A 20,448-nucleotide genomic window follows, 5' to 3' on the forward strand; every position below is an offset into this window, starting at 1 on the left:
TGGACTCTTTTCTTCTCCGGAGTTGCCCAGGGTGTGAGGCGCCGGGCGGGTGTGGGGATACTCACAAGCCCCGGCTGGCGCCGCTGTGTTGGAGTTTACCCGGTGGACGGAGGGTCGCCTCCCTCGCCTGCGGGTTGTGGGGGAAAACTCTGACTGTTGTTTGTGCATATGCACCAAACAGGAGTTCGGAGTATTCGGCCTTCTTGGAGACCTTGACTGGAGTCCTGCATGGGGCGCCAGTGGGGACTCCATTGTTCTGCTGGGGACTTCAACGCACACGTGGGCAATGATGGAGACACCTGGAGGCGTGATTGGGAGGAACGGCCTCCCTGATCTAAACCAGAGTGGTTGTTTGTTGTTGGACTTCTGTGCTAGTCATGGATTGTCTATAACGAACACCATGTTCGAACATAGGGATGCTCATAAGTGTACCTGGTACCAGAGCACCCTAGGCCAAGGTCAATGATCGATTTCATAATCGTTTCATCTGATCTGAGGCCGTATGTTTTGGACACTCGGGTGAAGAGAGGGGCGGAGCTGTCAACCGATCACCATCTGGTGGTGAGTTGGGTCAGGGGGTGGGGGAAGACTCTGGACAGACCTGGTAAGCCCAAACGGGTAGTGTGGGTAAATTGGGAACGTCTGGAGGAGGCCCCTGTCCGACAGACTTTCAACTCACACCTCCGGTGGAGCTTTTCGTGTATCCCTGTGGAGGCTGGGGGCATTGAACCCGAGTGGACAATGTTCAAAGTTTCCATTGCTGAAGCTGCGGCGAGGAGCTGTGGTCTTAGGGTTTTAGGTGCCTCAAGGGGCGGTAACCCACGAACACCGTGGTGGACACCGGTGGTCAGGGAAGCCGTCCGACTGAAGGAGGAGTCTCCCAGAGGAGCAAAAGGGTGGCTACTTTAAAGAATCTAAAATATAAGACATATTTTCAGTTATTTCACACTTTTTTGTTAAGTACATAATTCCATATGTGTTCATTCATAGTTTTGAATCCTTCAGTGAGAATCTACAATGTAAATAGTCATGAAAATAAAAAGGAAACCCATTGAATGAGGTGTGTCCAAACTTTTGGCCTGTACTGTATACATTTTTATATTGTTTTTTTTACCTATTCTTTTGTACAGCACTTTGTGATTTTATCTGTGAAAAATGCTTTATAAATACATTTTACTTACTTACTTCTGTGACTCTGATAGTAACGTTTTGTTCTCTGTGTTCTCAGGAAAAGACTTCCTGACGGAGAGTGGGACCCTCAACGCTGTCAGTGAGTTTTTACTTTCCTTCAACACCCCCTCTACCCTTTCTTTACTTCCGTCAGTTACGTTTGTGTGCGTGTAAAGCTGCAGACGCACCGAGTAGACGGCCAATCAGACGGCAGTAAAGCCAGTCGGCCTGATCGGTGTCCCCGAGTCGGCCCAGAAAGTTCCTCAGAACTCACCGAAGAGACGAGCTGTAATACGTCTCCATAGCAGCAGGTGGCGTTAATCTGTGTTGTCGACCAGGAAATGATAAACCGGCGGCTGATTGGACGAACACGTCACATGGGGTTTGTTTTCTCCGGAAATTCAAAGCCAGACTGTCATGGCGACTGGTTCAGAATACGATATCTCATATCGGACTAAAATAGTTCACCGAAAAATCCTGTTTCTGGAAACATTTGAAGAGGGAAACAGTGTGTGTGTGTGTGTGTGTGTGTGTGTGTGTGTGTGTGTGTGTGTGTGTGTGCGTGTGCGTGTGTCTCTGTGTATGTGTGTCTCTGTGTATGTGTGTGTGTGTGTGTGTGTGTGTGTGTGTGTGTGTGTGTGTGTGTATGTATATGTGTGTGTCTGTGTTTGTGTGTGTTTATATGTGTGTGTCTGTGTGTGTGTATATATGTGTGTGTCTGTGTGTCTCTGTGTGTGTTTTTGTGTTTGTGTGTGTGTGTGTGTGTGTGTGTGTGTGTGTGTGTGTGTGTCTACAGTTTAGAATCTGTCTTCATTTCAGATCAACAAAGGTCAGTTTAGAAGATTTTTATCAGATTTTGAGAGACTCTAGTCATCTCATTCTGCTCCCCATTTCCTGGTTAGCTCTCCACCAATCAGATGAGTCGTTTGAGTTCGACTGCCGGCAGTACCCGCCCCGCCGATTATGCACGTCAAATCGGCCCAAATGAAGGCTGACAGCCCCTCTGAACACACCGAACAGACTCGAGTCACCGACCTCGCCAGACTGTCCAATGGCCGTTTATTGGCTCTGTGTCCGGGCCTTTTATTTGGACGTTTTATTTTGGCGTTTTTGTCGCTTCATTTTGTCTCTTTATTTTGGTGCTATATATATATATCTATGTATGTATGTATGTATGTATGTATGTATGTATGTATGTATGTATGTGTGTATGTATGTATGTATGTGTGTATGTATGTATATATCTAATGTTAAATCCAGATAAAAGGACTTATTCTGAATATCCAACAAGAAAATGCTGTTTACACGACCTGAAATATATATATATATATATATATATATATATATATATATATATATATATATATATATATATATATATATGTGTATATGTGTGTGTATATATGTGTGTGTGTGTGTGTTGGATACCCGTAGGGTACAGATTTGATCATTGGCAAATTATCAGAGATGTTTTATCAATATCAATAAAGTTATGAATATGGTTATTAATAACTTTATCAAATCGACAAACAATCAAAACGGGGCACCACCCTGCAAGTCAGGGACCAATAATCAAACTGTGGAAATCCTTTAAAAGGGAATAAAGGAAGGGGTGATTTCGAGCACGGACCCGTTCAACCAGCAATTATTACAACAAGTACACAAATAATCACAAGCATCTGCTAATTAAGTATAATACGATTTATTAACGTCACAATTATCAGTAGCAAATCAATAATCCTTCCATAATAAACTTATATACGTTTTTACAATATCACAACCAAAAAACAAAGCAAAAACAAAGCAGCATGGACGCGTCTGTGTCCGTGTGTGTGTGTGTGTGTGTGTGTGTGTGTGTGTGTGTGTGTGTGTGTGTGTGTGTGTGTGTGTGTGTGTGTGTGCGAGTGTGTGTGTGTGTGTGTGTGTGTGTGTGTGTGTGTGTGTGTGTGTGTGAGAGAGTGAGTGAAAGAGGAGGGGCGGTATCGAAATGTAGTTCTAACACAAAACTACAAAATGGCTACTCCGGCTGGGTGCACGAGGAGGGGCTGAAGAAGCTGGGGGTTGCAAGGCAACGCGCACGCTTAGCCGATATGGTAGTTCCTGTGTTAGCTCTTTACAAACGTAAGCCCATTCCACGTGGCTAAGCTAGCAGCGTTAGCTCGGGAGCTACGCGGCTAGCCTGTGTCGTGTGTGTTAGTAAAAGAAGAAAGAGAAGAAGTATAAAGACGAGAGGCACTCTGATCTTAGTTATCGATAACCACTCCAGTGGCTAACAGCTGATTCACCGCGATTATCTCGCGGACAGTGACTAAACTCCGTGAAAGGAGAGATTTAGCAGGTAGCGATTACATTTATACCAAGCTACTTAACACAACCTAATCAACCGTATCATGATCACTGATACATTCACAGAAACAGATTAATATCACGTATAGACCAGTACATAATTAAAATCACAGATCACCTTAATGGCAACAAGTGGTGGCGAACCCTTTGCTCATTAATAAACACACTACTTATCTCTGCCCAGACGTAAGCCTTCTTACGGTGTGTTCAGTCCGTTTGTTTCTGTCCAGAGATTTCCACAGAAATGAAACAGAGCGAATCCCTTGGCGCTCGTCATCGGCCACGGAGAAACTTCCTCCAAAAAGACAGCAAGGGGGCAAGTTTAGTCGACTTTGAGAAGAAAAACATAGTTTCCTTCTCACTGCAGATATGAAAACCCTGGTGCGTTTTAAAGGATCCACCGAACAAAAATCCACTTTCTTCAGAAAATGGAAGTTCAGCACAAGCGCTTGCTTGTGGGAAGACAACAGGATTTTGGGTGATCAGGCTTATTTATAGGTCAAGACTTCACGCTGTGTTTATGGTCCCGCTGATCCAATAGGAAGACTACAATCTTGTAGTTCTTTGACTTCCTGCCAGCTGTGAGGCTTGTCCCTTCTGGCTGGGACTTTCGCATAGAGGTGTGAATTAACCAGACTTTGGAGTTTACATACAGGCCACGATTCCTTTGTCTCTCCGGTCAGCTCAATCTGAGGCCTTTTTGGTTAAATCAGGTTTAACCAGCTTCTTGGTCCCCAACATATATATATATATATATATATATATATATATATATATATATATATATATATATATATATATAATCTCAATGATAGTGTTATTTTTTTATCAACCATAATGCAGTGCTTGATTTTAACTTGTGTGTGTGTGTCTGTCTGTGTGATTGTGTGTGTGTGTGTGTGTGTGTGTGTGTGTGTCTCTCTCTCTTTATGTGTGTGTGTGTGTGTGTGTGTGTGATGTGTGTGTCTGTGTCTCTCTTTCTGTGTGTGTGTGTGTGTCTGTGTCTCTCTTTCTGTTGGTGTGTGTGTGTGTGTGTGTGTGTGTGTGTGTGTGTGTGTGTGTCAGGCATGGAGCTGAGCACCAGCGAGGGCCAACTTTGCATCAGTATTGTAGCCAACACAGTCAGACTGCCACCAACCAAAGTGAGAGAACCAAAAAAAAACCTTCATCTACCTTTTAACTTTTTTTTTTAACTTCACCAAATTTCATTTCAATTTGTCACATTTTTTGACACTTCCTCCTACATAACAAACAAACAATAAGATAAAGAACAAAACCTGAGAGAAGTAAATGTAAAATCAACTGTGTCTGCAGGCTGCAGTTAATGAGGGTAAAATGTAGAGACATAGCTCTGAAATAAGAAGTGTGTGTGTGTGTGTGTGTGTGTGTGTGTGTGTGTGTGTGTGTGTGTGTGTGTGTGTGTGTGTGTGTGTGTGTGTGTGTGTGTGTGTGTGTGTGTGTGTGTGTGTGTGTGTGTGTGTGTGTGTGTGTGTGTGTGTGTGTGTGTGTGTGTGTGTGTTGCAGCTGGAGGACTTTGACCTCCCTCCGTTAGTTTTGAGGCGGTTCTGCAGCGATCCTCGCTGCGCTCTTGACCCCTCCTCTACTGGATCAGCCATCTGGTGTCACGTCCTGCCCAGGTAGGACAGCGCCACCTGCTGGACACACCGCACACAACACCAGAGAGGCTTTTAAAGCCTCTGAACACACCCACAGGGGATTTCAGTTGTAGGGCCCTATTTTAATGTTATAATGGCACTTTTCCATTACATGGTACCTGCCCTACTCGCCAAGAAATGGTTTTCCATTATGAAAAAAAAGTAATGGGAATTGCTAACTAACAGGTACAGTACAGGCCAAAAGTTTGGACACACCTTCTCATTCAATGCGTTTCCTTTTTATTTTCATGACTATTTACATTGTAGATTCTCACTGAAGGCATCAAAACTATGAATGAACACATATGGAATTATGTACTTAACAAAAAAGTGTGAAATAACTGAAAACCTGTCTAATGTCTTATAAGTAAACACCCTTTTGCTTTTTTATTAATAAGGGAACAAATTCCACTAACCTGACCGGAACAAACGCGCCATTTTTTAATAGTTTAGCCAGAGATTGTGAGATATAGCTACTCTCTGCGTGGAGCGCCTGGTGCAGGTGTGTTTAGGGTTTGTCCAAATCCTCTTTTGCTAGTTTGATGGCTGAAAGGGTTGTCCTTAGTGTCTTCATTAATCAGAGGTGTGTTTTGGGCGTAACATGCAATCAACCAATCCAAGGTCACCTCCCATTCCCTTTAAAAGCCAGGCGCATTTGGACCTTGGAGCATTGCTGTTATGATGGAGGATTTACACCCTAATATTTTTATTTGTAATCTTGTGTGTGTGTGTGTGTGTGTGTGTGTGTGTGTGTGTGTGTGTGTGTGTGTGTGTGTGTGTGTGTGTGTGTGTGTGTGTGTGTGCTGCTGTGCGTCCCTGTGTGTGTAACAAGCATAGTGTGCGCGCGCTGTGCACGAGCCTAGGAGCATCTTACTACTGCTCTGTTAAAATAACAATGAAATGCTGCGTTATTGACTTTAGACCAGGTTTTTGTTGGTCAATGGTGCGATCACTTCCCGCTGCCTCAAGATAGCAATACTCCCAGAATGCACCTGAACACACCTCCCTGTAAGACCAGCACGCCCAGAATGCACCTGAACACACCTCCCTGTAAGACCAGCAAACTGACAACTGCGTCGGTGATAAAATTTTTGTCACCTGTGGCGATATTTTTGATGGGTTTTTTTGGTCACTTTTTTCAGCTTTAAAAAAAAAAAAAAAATATTGTTGTTGATTTGTTTTGTCTGCGTTTTTGTAACTTTTGTCCAACATTCTTTTGTCAAAGTTCTGATATAGAAAGTTTTTATTAACGAGTCACAGTTGACCTGAGGAATAGATAGATAGATAGATAGATAGATAGATAGATAGATAGATAGATAGATAGATAGATAGGTTTTTATTGATCCCAAAAAATGGGAAATAACAGTGTTGCAGCAGCAAAATATCAGACACACAGCACACATACAGAGTATACATTAAATAATAGGAAACAATATACATTAAATAATAATTGAATACTACACAAGCAATATTTAAAATATATACAATTTGGAAATAAAATGTACAACTGTTTCAATAGATATAGAATAAACTTCATGTGCAAGTTGGGGAGCAAAAATGTACAACTGTTTCCCTAGTAATGATGATAGGATGTAGATAAACCTATTGTGCAAGGTTGTGCAAGGTGCATTCAGTGCAGTTGTGATGTATATGAGTCTTAACTCACACTCAGTGATGAAGTGTTAAAAAATTGAATTGTCTGTGGTACGAATGATTTCCTGTAGCGGTGCGTGCGACATCGAAGCTGTCGGAGCCTCTTAGAGAAGGTGCTCCTCTCTTGGACCAGTGTGGGGGGGTGGAGAGGGCGGTCGGGGTTATCCATGATGGATAACAGTTTGTTCAGTGACCTCCTCTCCACCACAGCTTCAAATGTCTCCTGTTTGCAGCCAATAACGGAGCCAGCCTTTCTTGATCAGTTTGTTCACAACAACAGGAGGGATAAATATTCGTGGCTTTCTCAAAAGCCACGAATATTTGCTCCGCCACTGATTAAAAGAACGTAAACATCCTGTTTTATTCTGAAGGCGTCGCAGCTAAAATGCTCCAACTTTCTGGGGATTTTTAGGATTTAAAAGACCAACTCTCTCTTTTATACCTCAGACTATCAGGGATATGAGGGATGGGTTAAATGCAGAGAATGAATTTCGCTACATGTACGTGTATGTGACAAATAAAGTATCTTTACCTTACCTTTTACCTTTTAGCACGACGAGCACTTTAAACATACATTTTTATATGTTCTATCCTGTATTTATGTATTGTATTCATGCTGTATCTTTTTATGGGCATCAAGGCCGGGTGTGAGCACTGTAATCTCCATTTTTATGGATGAAATAAACTTGACTTCACTCTTCCTCAGACTGATGTAGAAGAGGCAGCTGGTGTTATACTGGCTGTGAGCAGCAGGTGGAGCTGCAGCTCTTTTAAACCCAGACAGACAGTCAGCTGGAGACTCGACCTCTGCTTCTGTTTTCACAGTTTAGTTTTCCTCCCAGAGTCAGAACTCAACATCGAGAAGCAGTGGTCCGTTTTTACGTACCGTATATATATCTGGAACAAAGTCCCAGAAAACTGCAGGTCTTCTTTAAATAAATAATTGTTAATTTCTTACACTGCTCTGTAACTTATTCTTATATCTCATATCTGTCTTATTCTATTTTAGCTGTTTGGACAAAAATCTGTGTGTGTGTGTGTGTGTGTGTGTGTGTGTGTGTGTGTGTGTGTGTGTGTGTGTGTGTGTGTGTGTGTGTGTGTGTGTGTGTGTGTGTGTGTGTGTGTGTGTGTGTGTGTGTGTGTGTGTGTGTGTGTGTGTGTGTGTGTGTGTGTGTGTGCATGAAGAAAGGTCAGATTATCTCCATCACCCGTCAGCTGCCCAGAGACGGACCTTTCAGGACCTACAGAGACCTGCAGAACCACTGGAACCGCCTGGTACACACACACACACACACACACAGATTTTTGGTTACAATAATAAATTACTAAGCCTTTTATTTCCCAGATGTATTTTTCAAACCAAGGTGTGTGTGTTTCATTGTGTGTCTGTGTGTGTGTTTCATTGTGTGTGTGTGTGTGTGTTTCATTGTGTGTCTGTGTGTGTGTTTCATTGTGTGTGTGTGTGTTTCATTGTGTGTGTGTGTTTGGGTTTCATTGTCTGTGTGTGTGTTTCATTGTGTTTGTGTGTGTGTTTCATTGTGTTTGTGTGTGGGTTTCATTGTGTGTGTGTGTGTGTGTGTTTCATTGTGTTTGTGTGTGTGTGTGGGTTTCATTGTGTGTGTGTGTGTGTGTGTTGTGTGTGTGTGTGTGTGTGTGTGTGTGTGTGCAGTATGGTTACAGACTCCCTGAGCTTGCAGAAGAACAGGCGGTGTACTGCAGCGTCTACTTCAAACTGGTGGGAGAGAGACTCTTCACGTATCCTTAAAATAATAATAATAATAATAATAATGAATTAACTGGATTAATTAAACACCTTCTTATGAAACTTGGCGAATCAAATGTACAATATCTGGTCATTGTTCAACTAACATCTGCGTAAAGAACCTATAACTTAGGTTTTTATAAGCTGCGAACCATTAAAACGTAGCTTTTATGAAGTTAAAAGTAGATACAGATGTAAGGAATCAGCAGGAAGAGTTTAACGAGGTGAACCTGAATGCACCATAAAGTCTTGTCGGAGCCCACAGGCTTTACCTTTTTGTTTTTAGTTTTTCCGTAACTCTCACGGGGAAGTCAAAGGCTGTGTCTCAAACTGCGTACTTGCTCAATTCAAACAATTAGTTTTAAGGATATAGTGTAGGTAACGCAAAAGGTCAGAGCACTGAAAGTACCAGGATGAACCCCTAAAAAAAGGTCAAAAAGCTCTGTGTGGAACGATGGACCCTACTTGCACTAAACGGGCGCCATCTTGACTACAAAGCAGAAAGGGGGAGGGACCAGGGATGTCGACCGGCAGCTGATTGGACGAGCACGTCACGTGGGTCTGGCTGCTTCAAAAAAACGAGCATAATTGTGGCTCGTTCAGAATACGATCTCGTATTTTACGAAGATAGTTCACTGAAATGTGTTTCTGAAAACATTTTAAGCGAGAAATAGGCCGTGCAGTTGCTGAATCTGTCTTCATTTCAGATCGACAAAAGGTCAGTTTAAAAGTAGAGCCGGGACTTTAACGCGTTAATTAAGATTAATTAATTACAGGCTTTAACGCTTTAATTAAGATTAATTAATTACAGACTTTAACGCGTTAATTAAGATTAATTAATTACAGGCTTTAACTCGTTAATTAAGATTAATTAATTACAGGCTTTAATGCGTTAATTAAGATTAATTAATTACAGGCTTTAACGCGTTAATTAAGATTAATTAATTACAGACTTTAACGCGTTAATTAAGATTAATTAATTACAGGCTTTAATGCGTTAATTAAGATTAATTAATTACAGGCTTTAACGCGTTAATTAAGATTAATTAATTACAGGCTTTAACGCGTTAATTAAGATTAATTAATTACAGGCTTTAACGCGTTAATTAAGATTAATTAATTACAGGCTTTAATGCGTTAATTAAGATTAATTAATTACAGGCTTTAACCCGTTAATTAAGATTAATTAATTACAGACTTTAACGCGTTAATTAAGATAAATTAATTACAGACTTTAACGCGTTAATTAAGATAAATTAATTACAGACTTTAACGCGTTAATTAAAATTAATTAATTACTTAGCAGCTAGCGTGGATGTTAGCCCGACTCTGAGTACAAGGACCCACACCCAACCTACACTCCACCAGATGACTGGTTTAAGGACCAGGGTAACTAATGGCGTTTTTCTACTACATGGTACCTACTCAACTTGACTCGCCTCGACTCGACTCTACTCGGCGCGCTGTGCGTCCCTTTTCCATTGCAGATTTTAGTGCCGCTTCAGCGTGGCTGGTCGTCATAGCGACTGCCGTGGGAGTGGCTTGGTAGCGTTGCATTTCCCCCCCGACTTATTTCCTGGTTCTCCTTCTCCGTAAACAACATGAAATCAACAAGATAGTTAACTTCTCCTGCTCCAGATTTCCCACCGTGGTCAGAAAGAACAGGGGAGACACTTTGTTTCTCTCACTATATGACGCTAGAGTCACTACTCGCTGCGGAGATAATCGCCGGCACTCTCTCACTTCTCCCTCGCTCTACCACACACATACACACACGGCGACTCGACACACACACACACACACACCAGCGCACAAGTATAACCATCAGGCCACTTGTATGCTACGGAGAAAGCTCTGCGTGGAGCCTCCGGCAGCAAAATACACCGCTGGCTAAACTATTTAAAAATGCCGTCTGTCGCTAGAAATGCAGTGATCAGTGACGATTCTTTCCGACCAATCGGCAGCTTGCAGGGTTTCACGTCACCTTCTCGGCTCGCCTCAGCTCGCTTGGAACCTCGACTGAGGAGGTACTAAAAATAGTACCTGTTAGCAGGTACCAGGGACTTTTTTTCGTAATGGAAAACCAAAAAAAACATACGAGCTGCGATTAATTTCGATTAATTAATTACAAAGCCTCTAATTAATTAGATTAATTTTTTTAATCGAGTCCCGGCCCTATTTAATAGATTTTCGTCAGATTTTGAGAGAGAAATTGCATTCACATGTGTTGCGTTCATCACGCTAATCCCGCTCGTCATTTCCGGTAAGTGTTTATTTTGGGACAATAGTAACCATCGAAAGTTGGCATTATGGCAGTAAGTGGTCAATGCACATTAGCAATGTACTGACGGAAGTATGCAGCAGACGTGAAAATCACTCACCTTTTCGGCGAAATTTGCCGTTTTGAAACCAAAATAGGTGACCTACGTAAATTGTGTGGATTCGATGAGAAAATGTTTAAAGCGCCCATATTATGCTCATTTTCAGGTTCATAACTGTATTTTAAGGTTGTACCAGAATAGGTTTACGTGGTTTAATTTTCAAAAAACAACATATTTATGTTGTACTGCCCAGCTCTCTCTCACTGCTGCAGATCCTCTTTTCACCTGGTTTCTGTTTTAGCTACAGAGTGAGACCTCTTTTCATCTTCTTCTTCTGTACTATCTTTGATTGCACTCGCACGTAGCTCAGATCGTAGATCATGTCAGCTAGCTCCATAGACAGTAAAACAAAGCCTGTTTCTCCAACTTCAGTCAGTTACAAGGCATGATCAGCTGGGAGACTTCTTCTAAACCAGGGAGCACATGGAAGTAGTTCTTTTGGAGATTATGGTGAACTAGTGTGTGTTGTAGCAGTGCTTTGCTATTGAGAACGACGTAGCATGCTAGCGTTAGCATTAGCATTAGCGTTAGTGACGTCACAGATTGTGACCAGCTCACCAGGAGACTGAAGGCAGGACACATTCAGCAACCATATCTCACTCAGAACACCATGGATGGATTTTTTTCAAAGTTTGTATGTGTGTGGAAGCACCAGAGACACAAAATAACACCCCAAATCACCAGAAAAAGTGTTATTTTCATAATATGGGACCTTTAAGGGGGGGGCCATTTGCACACTGACTATTATCCGCCATAAATATTCTGCCACATTTTTTTCCTGCTACTAGTCACGGAGCGTTGCCAACACATGCACACAAAATACAACAAAACGTGTGTAATCGTTAATGGTTTGCTATGTGTTTTCAAAGAGATGTGCCGCGCGGTTTTCCTGAAATCAGCAAAAAAGCGCCGCAAAATTTCCCATAGACTTTAATGGGAAATCTTCGGGAAATCGCTTAACATCGCTCAAAACAGCAGATTTACTTTTAGCTAGTGTTATTCGGGTGTACACCAAGTAGTAGGCACACTGTCAAAATTTCTTGCGGAATTTTCTAGTTTATGTTATCGCGTTAATTTTGACCAAAAAACCTGCAGAATTGTCCTTTAACGGTGAGCCTGAGCAGATACCCTTTGAGCTGTGTGCGCCTGCAGCCCGTGCAGCGCTGCCCGCGGGTGGACCTGCAGGGCGCGCTGGGCCCCTTCCTGTCCCACGTCAGGGACCGGCTGCAGAGCGTCTGTGGCTTTCCTGCACGTCTGACCGGCAAACCCCGTTACCCCACGGCCAGCCTGAGCACGGCTGCAACGGTGCAGGTACGCACAACACACACACACACACACACACACACAGAGATATACACACACACACACACACACACACACACACACACACACACACACACACACACACACACACACACACACACATACACACATACATACATACACACACACACACACACACACACACACACACACACACACACATATACACACACACACACAGAGATACACACACACACACACACATACATACATACATACATACATACATACATACACACACACACACACAGAGATATACACACACACACACACACACACAGACACATATATACACACACACACACACACACACACATACATACATACATACATACATACATACACACAGAGACACACGTACACACAGAGACATACACACACATACATACACACAGAGACACACACATACATACACACAGAGACACACACAGACACACACACATAGACATACACACAGACACATACATACATACATACATACATACATACAGAGACACACACACACACACAGAGAAACATACATACACACAGAGACACACACAGACATAGACACACAAACACACCTACAAACACGCACACACACGCAGACACACCTACACACACACAGACACATTTTATGTTATGCGAGCGTGTGGAGGTATAAGGAAAAGTGATTATCGGAGCATTTCCCACCCTGTAAAAAACCTTCACGGACAGTTTAACTACCGTGAAGGTGAGACGCTGAAGAGAGAAGTCGTGGAGAGAGAAAGGAGGAAGGGAAAGGAAACGTTGTCCCGGGTTACAGATTTATAATAGGTACTGTATGTGGAAGTGGTTCTGGTTTTATTGAAGCAGGCTGAACGTTATTTATCATCACGTCAGGAAGCCTTGTGAAGCATTTCAACTTTTACAAGACTGTGATCCAAAAACGTTGAAAACAATGTCAAAATAATCGTCGAAAACTTCAATAAAATGTGAGAAAAATATCTGAAAGCGCCAAAAATGCTGAAAACAACCCTCAAAATTAGCATAAAAACATCAATAAAAGCACCTAATACGTCAAAATAAGCAACAAAAACTTAAATAAAATGTGAAAAAAAGCAATAAAAAAAAAAATCTGCCAAAAAAAAGAGCCTAAAATGTTGAGAAAGCGAAAAAAAAAAAAAAAAAGATTTCCAGAGTTCTAGATATATAATAGATATGTGAAAGTGTTAAAGAAGGCGTTGGGAATCTGAATTAAAAAAATGTGATAACACGATGGTTTGAGTTGCAGAACGTGAAGGTGCTTTTATTTACAAAAAAGTGGTTTAAAGGTCCCATGGCATGAAATTGTCACTTTATGAGGTTTTTTAACATTAATATGAGTTCCCCCCCCCAGCCTGCCTATGGTCCCCCAGTGGCTAGAAATGGTGATAGGTGTAAACCGAGCCCTGGGTATCCTGCTCTGCCTTTGAGAAAATGAAAGCTCAGATGGACCAATCAGGAATCTCCCCTTTCTCTGCTTTGCCCGCCCAGAGAATTTGGCCCCCCCATGAGAGAGAGACATCATGGCTTTCAAACGAGCAAAGTGGCAGTTGGTCAAGGCCACATATAAAAGAGACTTCAGATACAGTGTTAGGGGACCACTAAGGTCTATATAAAAGACTTTAGATACAGTATTAGGGGACCACTAAGGTCTATATAAAAGAGACTTCAGATACAGTATTAGGGGACCACTAAGGCCTATATAAAAGATACTTCAGATACAGAATTAGGGGACCACTAAGGTCTACTGTATATAAAAGAGACTTCAGATACAGTATTAGGGGACCACTAAGGTCTATATAAAAGAGACTTCAGATACAGTATTAGGGGACCACTAAGGCCTATATAAAAGAGACTTCAGATACAGTATTAGGGGACCACTAAGGTCTATATAAGAGACTTCAGATACAGTATTAGGGGACCACTAAGGTCTATATAAAAGATACTTCAGATACAGAATTAGGGGACCACTAAGGTCTATATAAAAGAGACTTCAGATACAGTATTAGGGGACCACTAAGGTCTATATAAAAGAGACTTCAGATACAGTATTAGGGGACCACTAAGGCCTATATAAAAGAGACTTCAGATACAGTATTAGGGGACCACTAAGGTCTATATAAGAGACTTCAGATACAGTATTAGGGGACCACTAAGGTCTATATAAAAGAGACTTCAGATACAGTATTAGGGGACCACTAAGGCCTATATAAAAGAGACTTCAGATACAGTATTAGGGGACCACTAAGGTCTATATAAAAGAGACTTCAGATACAGTATTAGGGGACCACTAAGGTCTATATAAAAGATACTTCAGATACAGTATTAGGGGACCACTAAGGCCTATATAAAAGAGACTTCAGATACAGTATTAGGGGACCACTAAGGTCTATATAGCATTTAAAGCTACAGACAGACAGAGCATGTGTGACGTCACCCATTGGTTTGGGGAGATCAGCAATCAGTCATTGAGTTTGCGTTCATGGGCGCAGCCATCCTGGTGGCAGATGTGACTTTTGTTTTTGAGTTAGCAACGCTGCTTACACTCTTCGTTACGTTACACACGTTCACTGGCAATCTGGATGCAACTTCTGCTGAAAGCTAGCCTACATAATTTGAGGTAAGATTGAGCTTTACTGGGTTTTAAATATATCTTTGTCCCATAGTTATATTAAATATAAGAGGAGTCACATTTTAAAGTAAATGTATCTGATGTTACCATGTAAATTGTCTGTAACGTACATGCTAACGTTATTTTTCTGCAAATTGAAGTTTAGCTACGTTTTCCTAATTTAAAGCCCATGTTGCAGGTTAACCACCACTATGTACTATATGTATATCATTGTTAAAAATGTCTCCAAATAGTGTTAAAGGCCAGTTTTCGGTATTAGACTTTTTTTTTTAACCCAATTCGGTAATGATGTCACGTTGGGGAGACATGCATCAGCCCTAGTACAAGAACTATGGTTACTGTGCATCAGTCTGGTACTAGAACTATGGTTTCTGTGAATCAGTCTGGTACTAGAACTATGGTTTCTGTGAATCAGTCTGGTACTAGAACTATGGTTTCTGTGAATCAGTCTGGTACTAGAACTATGGTTACTGTGAATCAGCCTGGTACTAGAACTATGGTTACTGTGAATCAGCCTGGTACTAGAACTATGGTTACTGTGCATCAGCCTGGTACTAGAACTATGGTTACTGTGTATCAGCCTGGTACTAGAACTATGGTTACTGTGTATTAGCCTGGTACTAGAACTATGGTTACTGTGCATCAGCCTGGTGCTAGAACTATGGTGACTGTGCATCAGCCTGGTACTAGAACTATGGTGACTGTGCATCAGCCTGGTACTGTCAGGGTTGCAGGTGGATCAGCCTGGTACTAGAACTATGGTTACTGTGTATTAGCCTGGTACTAGAACTATGGTGACTGTGCATCAGCCTGGTACTAGAACTATGGTGACTGTGCATCAGTCTGGTACTAGAACTATGGTGACTGTGTATTAGCCAGGTACTAGAACTATGGTGACTGTGTATTAGCCTGGTACTAGAACTATGGTGACTGTGTATTAGCCTGGTACTAGAACTATGGTGACTGTGTATTAGCCTGGTACTAGAACTATGGTGACTGTGTATTAGCCTGGTACTAGAACTATGGTGACTGTGTATTAGCCTGGTACTAGAACTATGGTGACTGTGCATCAGCCTGGTACTAGAACTATGGTGACTGACTGGGATGAGGAAGAGGTGTTTTTACTGTCAGTGAATAGCACAGAGTGAAAGTCAATGTTTTCTTTATATCTGGTGACAGTGATCATGTCGTTAGTGCAGATAAGTACTGGTAAACTTATCTAGATCTAGAAAATAGAAAGCATCATGCTATCTATGTGCTAACTTGTCAGTCCCACCTGTGAAAGACGGTTGTAAACATATTGATTAGATATCTCACATTTTGATGGTGGCCTACTAGCTCCAGCTTTTCACAAGTTTAGACAGCTAGCTAACACTACGCCGACGTTTCGCTAACGTTAGCGCTCCTATGAGATGGGTGGGTTTTTGTTACGTTACACACAAAGCTAACTGGCTATAGTTAGCCTGTACGTATGCTAGCGGACATTAGCTAACGTTGCATAGCCAGCCAGCAGCTTCGGCAGTAGTTAGACAGCTAACACATCCATGTGTCTCCATTTCAAGACATCAATGCAGATTGACTGCTTTTAGCAGCAGAGGTCGATTGTGGGCGACATACTGTCGTGGTTAGCTCGCCGAAACTACTGCCGATTGCCGAAGTTGCTGGCTGGCTACGCAACATAATATTTCATTCAATACAAGTATGGTACAAAAGGAGCACTAACGCCACGTCTTATGTTGACAACGTGGACGCAGATATAGGAAACTCCGAAGGAAGTTGTAATACCGGTATTTAACTAGCTAGCAGTCTAGGCTAACGCTGTTGCGCTAACGTTAGCAAACGTCGGCGTAGCTAGCTGTCTAAACTTGTGAAAAGCCGAACAGCATAGCCGTCCAAGCAGTGTTTCACTTTCCCTCCAATATTATTATACACATAATAAAGACACACGGACTTGGTCGAGACCAAAAGCCATATTTTGCCAGACCAGTGCCAGAAACCGTGACCGTAGACGGTGAACCAAGACGGGGCTTTCGTCTGTCGTCTCCCCAACGTGATGTAACGCAATTCATTGTGGGGGAAAAGGAGAATCATTGCAAACCGCTGTAAAATAGTACTACTTTTTTGTATTTTATTCCGTTTTGTGATATCCATTGTATTTGACGTTGTTGGGTAACAGTTTAAATGTTTATTACCAACAAGCAAATTGCACAAATTCGTTAAGAAATAAACCCTGCAAGATGGGCTTTAAAAGTAGTGTCAGCGAAATGCAAAACGGCGATTGTCAATGCTTATCATTATATAACGCTAACTATTAGCAAATGTCTAACCAAGTTTCTTAGAAGGTTTGGTTAACTGTAATAACCATAAAGCACCGATAATGTCTTGCTAATGTTTGCGCCATGAGTCTGTGGTTGGCGCATTTAGCCATTACATGCTTTTAAGCGCTAATGTTAGCAGAAATAAGCTCATTTAACTGAGTTAAAGTTACACTAAAGAACAATAGACTGTTGTTGATTCATCTGTATTCTCCTAGATAATTAATGAAGTACAGTTACATGCTAGTGTGCATACATATTTAACTATGAGGGGCAAATGGAAATTGATGATTCTTTCTCTTTCTTTCAGAAATAGCCACGATGGCATGTGCACCCACCCATTGACTCAGAATTAAGTAATAGTGACTTGTTTTGTAAAACTAAGCTGAGGTAATAATGCTTTTTCAAATAACTGTGTGTAATTAAGAGTGCTGCTCATTTATTCATTTTCTCTATAGCCTATGTAGGATTCTCGTAGGGTACAGATTTGATCATTGGCAAATTATCAAAGATGTTTTATCAATATTAATAAAGTTATGAATATGGTTATTAATAACTTTATCAAATCGGCAAACAATCAAAACGGGGCACCACCCTGCAAGTCAGGGACCAATAATCAAACTGTGGAGCAGTCTCATTTCTGTGGTAATCCTTTAAAAAGGAAATAAAGGAAGGGGTGAATCCAAGCACGGACCTGATCGACCAGCAATTATTACAATAAGTACACAAACAATCACAAGCAACTACTAATTAAGTATAATAAGATTTATTAACGTCACAATTATCGGTAGCTAATCAATAATCCTTCAATAATAAACTTATATATCTTTTACAATATCACAACTAAAACAAAGCAAAAACAAAACAGCATGGACACGTCTGTGTGTGAGTGTCTGTGTGAGAGAGAGTGAGTGAAAAAGGAGGGGCGGTGTCGAAATGTAGTTCTAACACAAAAACAACTCCAAAAATGGAGGGGCCGAAGAAGCCGGGGGGTTGCTAGGCAACGCGCACGCTTAGCCGGTATGGTAGCTAGTTCCTGTGTTAGCTCTGTACGAACGTAAGCCGATTCCACGTGGCTAAACTACAGCGTTAGCTCGAGAGCTACGCGGCTAGCCTGTGTTGTGTGTGTGTGTGTGTTAGTAAAAGAAGAAAGAGAAGAAGAGTAAAGAAAAGAGGCACTCTGATCTTAGTTATTGATAATGACCCGTCCCCCTCAGCTACTCAGGTCTGGACCACACGTGTAGTTAGGACAGACTGAGACTTTTGACTTACTGAGGGAAACTTTGGTCATTATAACCACTCCAGTGGCTAACAGCTGATTTCGCGATTTTATCGCAGACAGTAATTAAAACTCTGTGAAAGGAGTGATTAAGCAGGTAGCGCTTATGGTTTACCAAGCTACTTAACACAACAAAAATCGAACAGTATAGTGATCAGTTATACATTCACAGAACAGATTAATAATCACATATGGACCAGTACATGATTAAATCAGATCACCTTAATGGCAACAAGTGGTGGCGAACCCTTTACTCATTAATAAACACACTACTTATCTCTGCCCAGACGTAAGCCTTCTTACGGTGTGTTCAGTCCGTTTGTTTCTGTCCATAGATTTCCACAGAAATGAAACCGAGCGAATCCCTTGGCGCTCGTCAGTGGCCACGGAGAAACTTCCTCCAAAAAGACAGCAAGGGGGCAAGTTTAGTTGACTTTGAGAAGAAAAACGTTGTTTCCTTCTCACTGCAGATATGAAAACACTGGTGCGTTTTCAAGGATCCACCGAAATAAAATCTACTTTCTCCAGAAAATGGAAGTTCAGCACAAGCGCTTGTGCGCTCCCCTCAGCAACGGAGTTGCAATGGAAGACGAGGATTTTCCTAGGATCAGGCTTTTTATAGGTTAAGACCCCCTGCTGTGTTTATGGTCCCGCTGAACCAATAGGAAGACTCGAAACTCTTGAAAGGGTGAAGACTACAATCTTGTAGTTCTTTGACTTCCTGCCAGTTGTGAGGCGTTTCCCTTCTGGCTGGCACTTTCGCATAGAGGTGTGAATTACCCCGGCTTTGGGGTTTACATGCAGGCCAAGATTCCTTTGTCTCTGAGGACACATACTGTATGTGTCCTGTATCCAGAGGTCAGTTTAATCTGAGGCCTCTTGGTTAAAATCAGGTTTAACCAGACTCTTGGTCCCCAACACCTAAAATATGATACTTTTCTCACTATTAAAATGTGTTTTTCCATCCTTGGCATTGAAGATATCTACATCTATTGGTACGGCTGGGGTGGTCTGCGGTGTAGGAGCCCTCTCCCTTTCTTTTTCCAGTCCCTAGAAAGAAGAGCAGCCCCGGATGTCCTGCTTGTTCACTGTGGCGGGAATGACCTGGGAGATGTCAATGGCAGGAGCGAAGCGGTAGCAGGAGTCAGGTTCCAGTTGGCAGCTGAGGCACAAGAGAAATGATAAGGACAGGCAAATACACAAACGACTCAACAGATAGCAAGGTTTGTCACGAGCAAGATAGGGATGCACCGATCCGACTTTTGCCCGGGGTGGCATTTTTTCATTTCACATGGGGGGCGGCACGATAACTTAAAAAAAGTGCAGTCCTCTGCACTGTGAAGCGGTTTTCTGTTATCTACCATTTCACTGTGTGGGAAATTGGCAAATAGGCGCCCCCTGCAGCTGCAGGCACCCTGCTTGCACCCCCCTACTTTCACAATGAAATGGACTAGTCCGTAACGCTGATACGCTGATAAACACACGGTGACAGGAGAACTGGGAAGTACACAGAGACGGAGAAAGACGAGTTTAAACCTTTCTTTTATGTCAAATGGTCTAAATGCCAAAATGAAACTAAGTTACCCAAGCGGCTCAAATAAAAGAAAAAAGACATGTTTTCGACAGTAGCAGGACCTTCATCAGCTCCCGTGGCTGACGATAGCGGTGTCGTTGACTCAGGAAAGAGGGACAGAGATGAGGGAGTGAGGCTAGAAACTGCGGTAAGCACAACTCCCCTTAAAACACTTTGCCCCTTGATAAAACTGAGTGGTGGACAAACTGTTTATGATAACACTACAACAATAAAAGACGTAGTGATTGCATAAGTAGCCTAGATGAACGTTGCACATCATGCAAACTTTCTTAACGAGAATTGTAGCTTTTCTATCTGCATTGGCAGACAAAAACTCATGATAGACCTCTTCAAAT

At 41.9% G+C, this 20,448-nt stretch overlaps 1 protein-coding gene across 1 annotated transcript in view; it reads left to right on the forward strand.

The window, feature by feature from the left end:
• Nucleotides 1-20,448, forward strand: part of c22h18orf63 (chromosome 22 C18orf63 homolog) — a 42,072-nt gene that overhangs the window by 7,077 nt on the left and 14,547 nt on the right. The window contains exons 6-11 of the mRNA XM_028570010.1: nucleotides 1,229-1,270; nucleotides 4,582-4,658; nucleotides 5,041-5,153; nucleotides 8,003-8,099; nucleotides 8,494-8,579; nucleotides 12,092-12,278. Coding sequence (XP_028425811.1) covers nucleotides 1,229-1,270; nucleotides 4,582-4,658; nucleotides 5,041-5,153; nucleotides 8,003-8,099; nucleotides 8,494-8,579; nucleotides 12,092-12,278 — 602 coding nt within the window. The remainder of the gene's footprint in view (nucleotides 1-1,228; nucleotides 1,271-4,581; nucleotides 4,659-5,040; nucleotides 5,154-8,002; nucleotides 8,100-8,493; nucleotides 8,580-12,091; nucleotides 12,279-20,448) is intronic.

This window comes from Perca flavescens, chromosome 22 (genome assembly GCF_004354835.1).
Source record: "Perca flavescens isolate YP-PL-M2 chromosome 22, PFLA_1.0, whole genome shotgun sequence".
Lineage (NCBI taxonomy): Eukaryota > Metazoa > Chordata > Actinopteri > Perciformes > Percidae > Perca > Perca flavescens.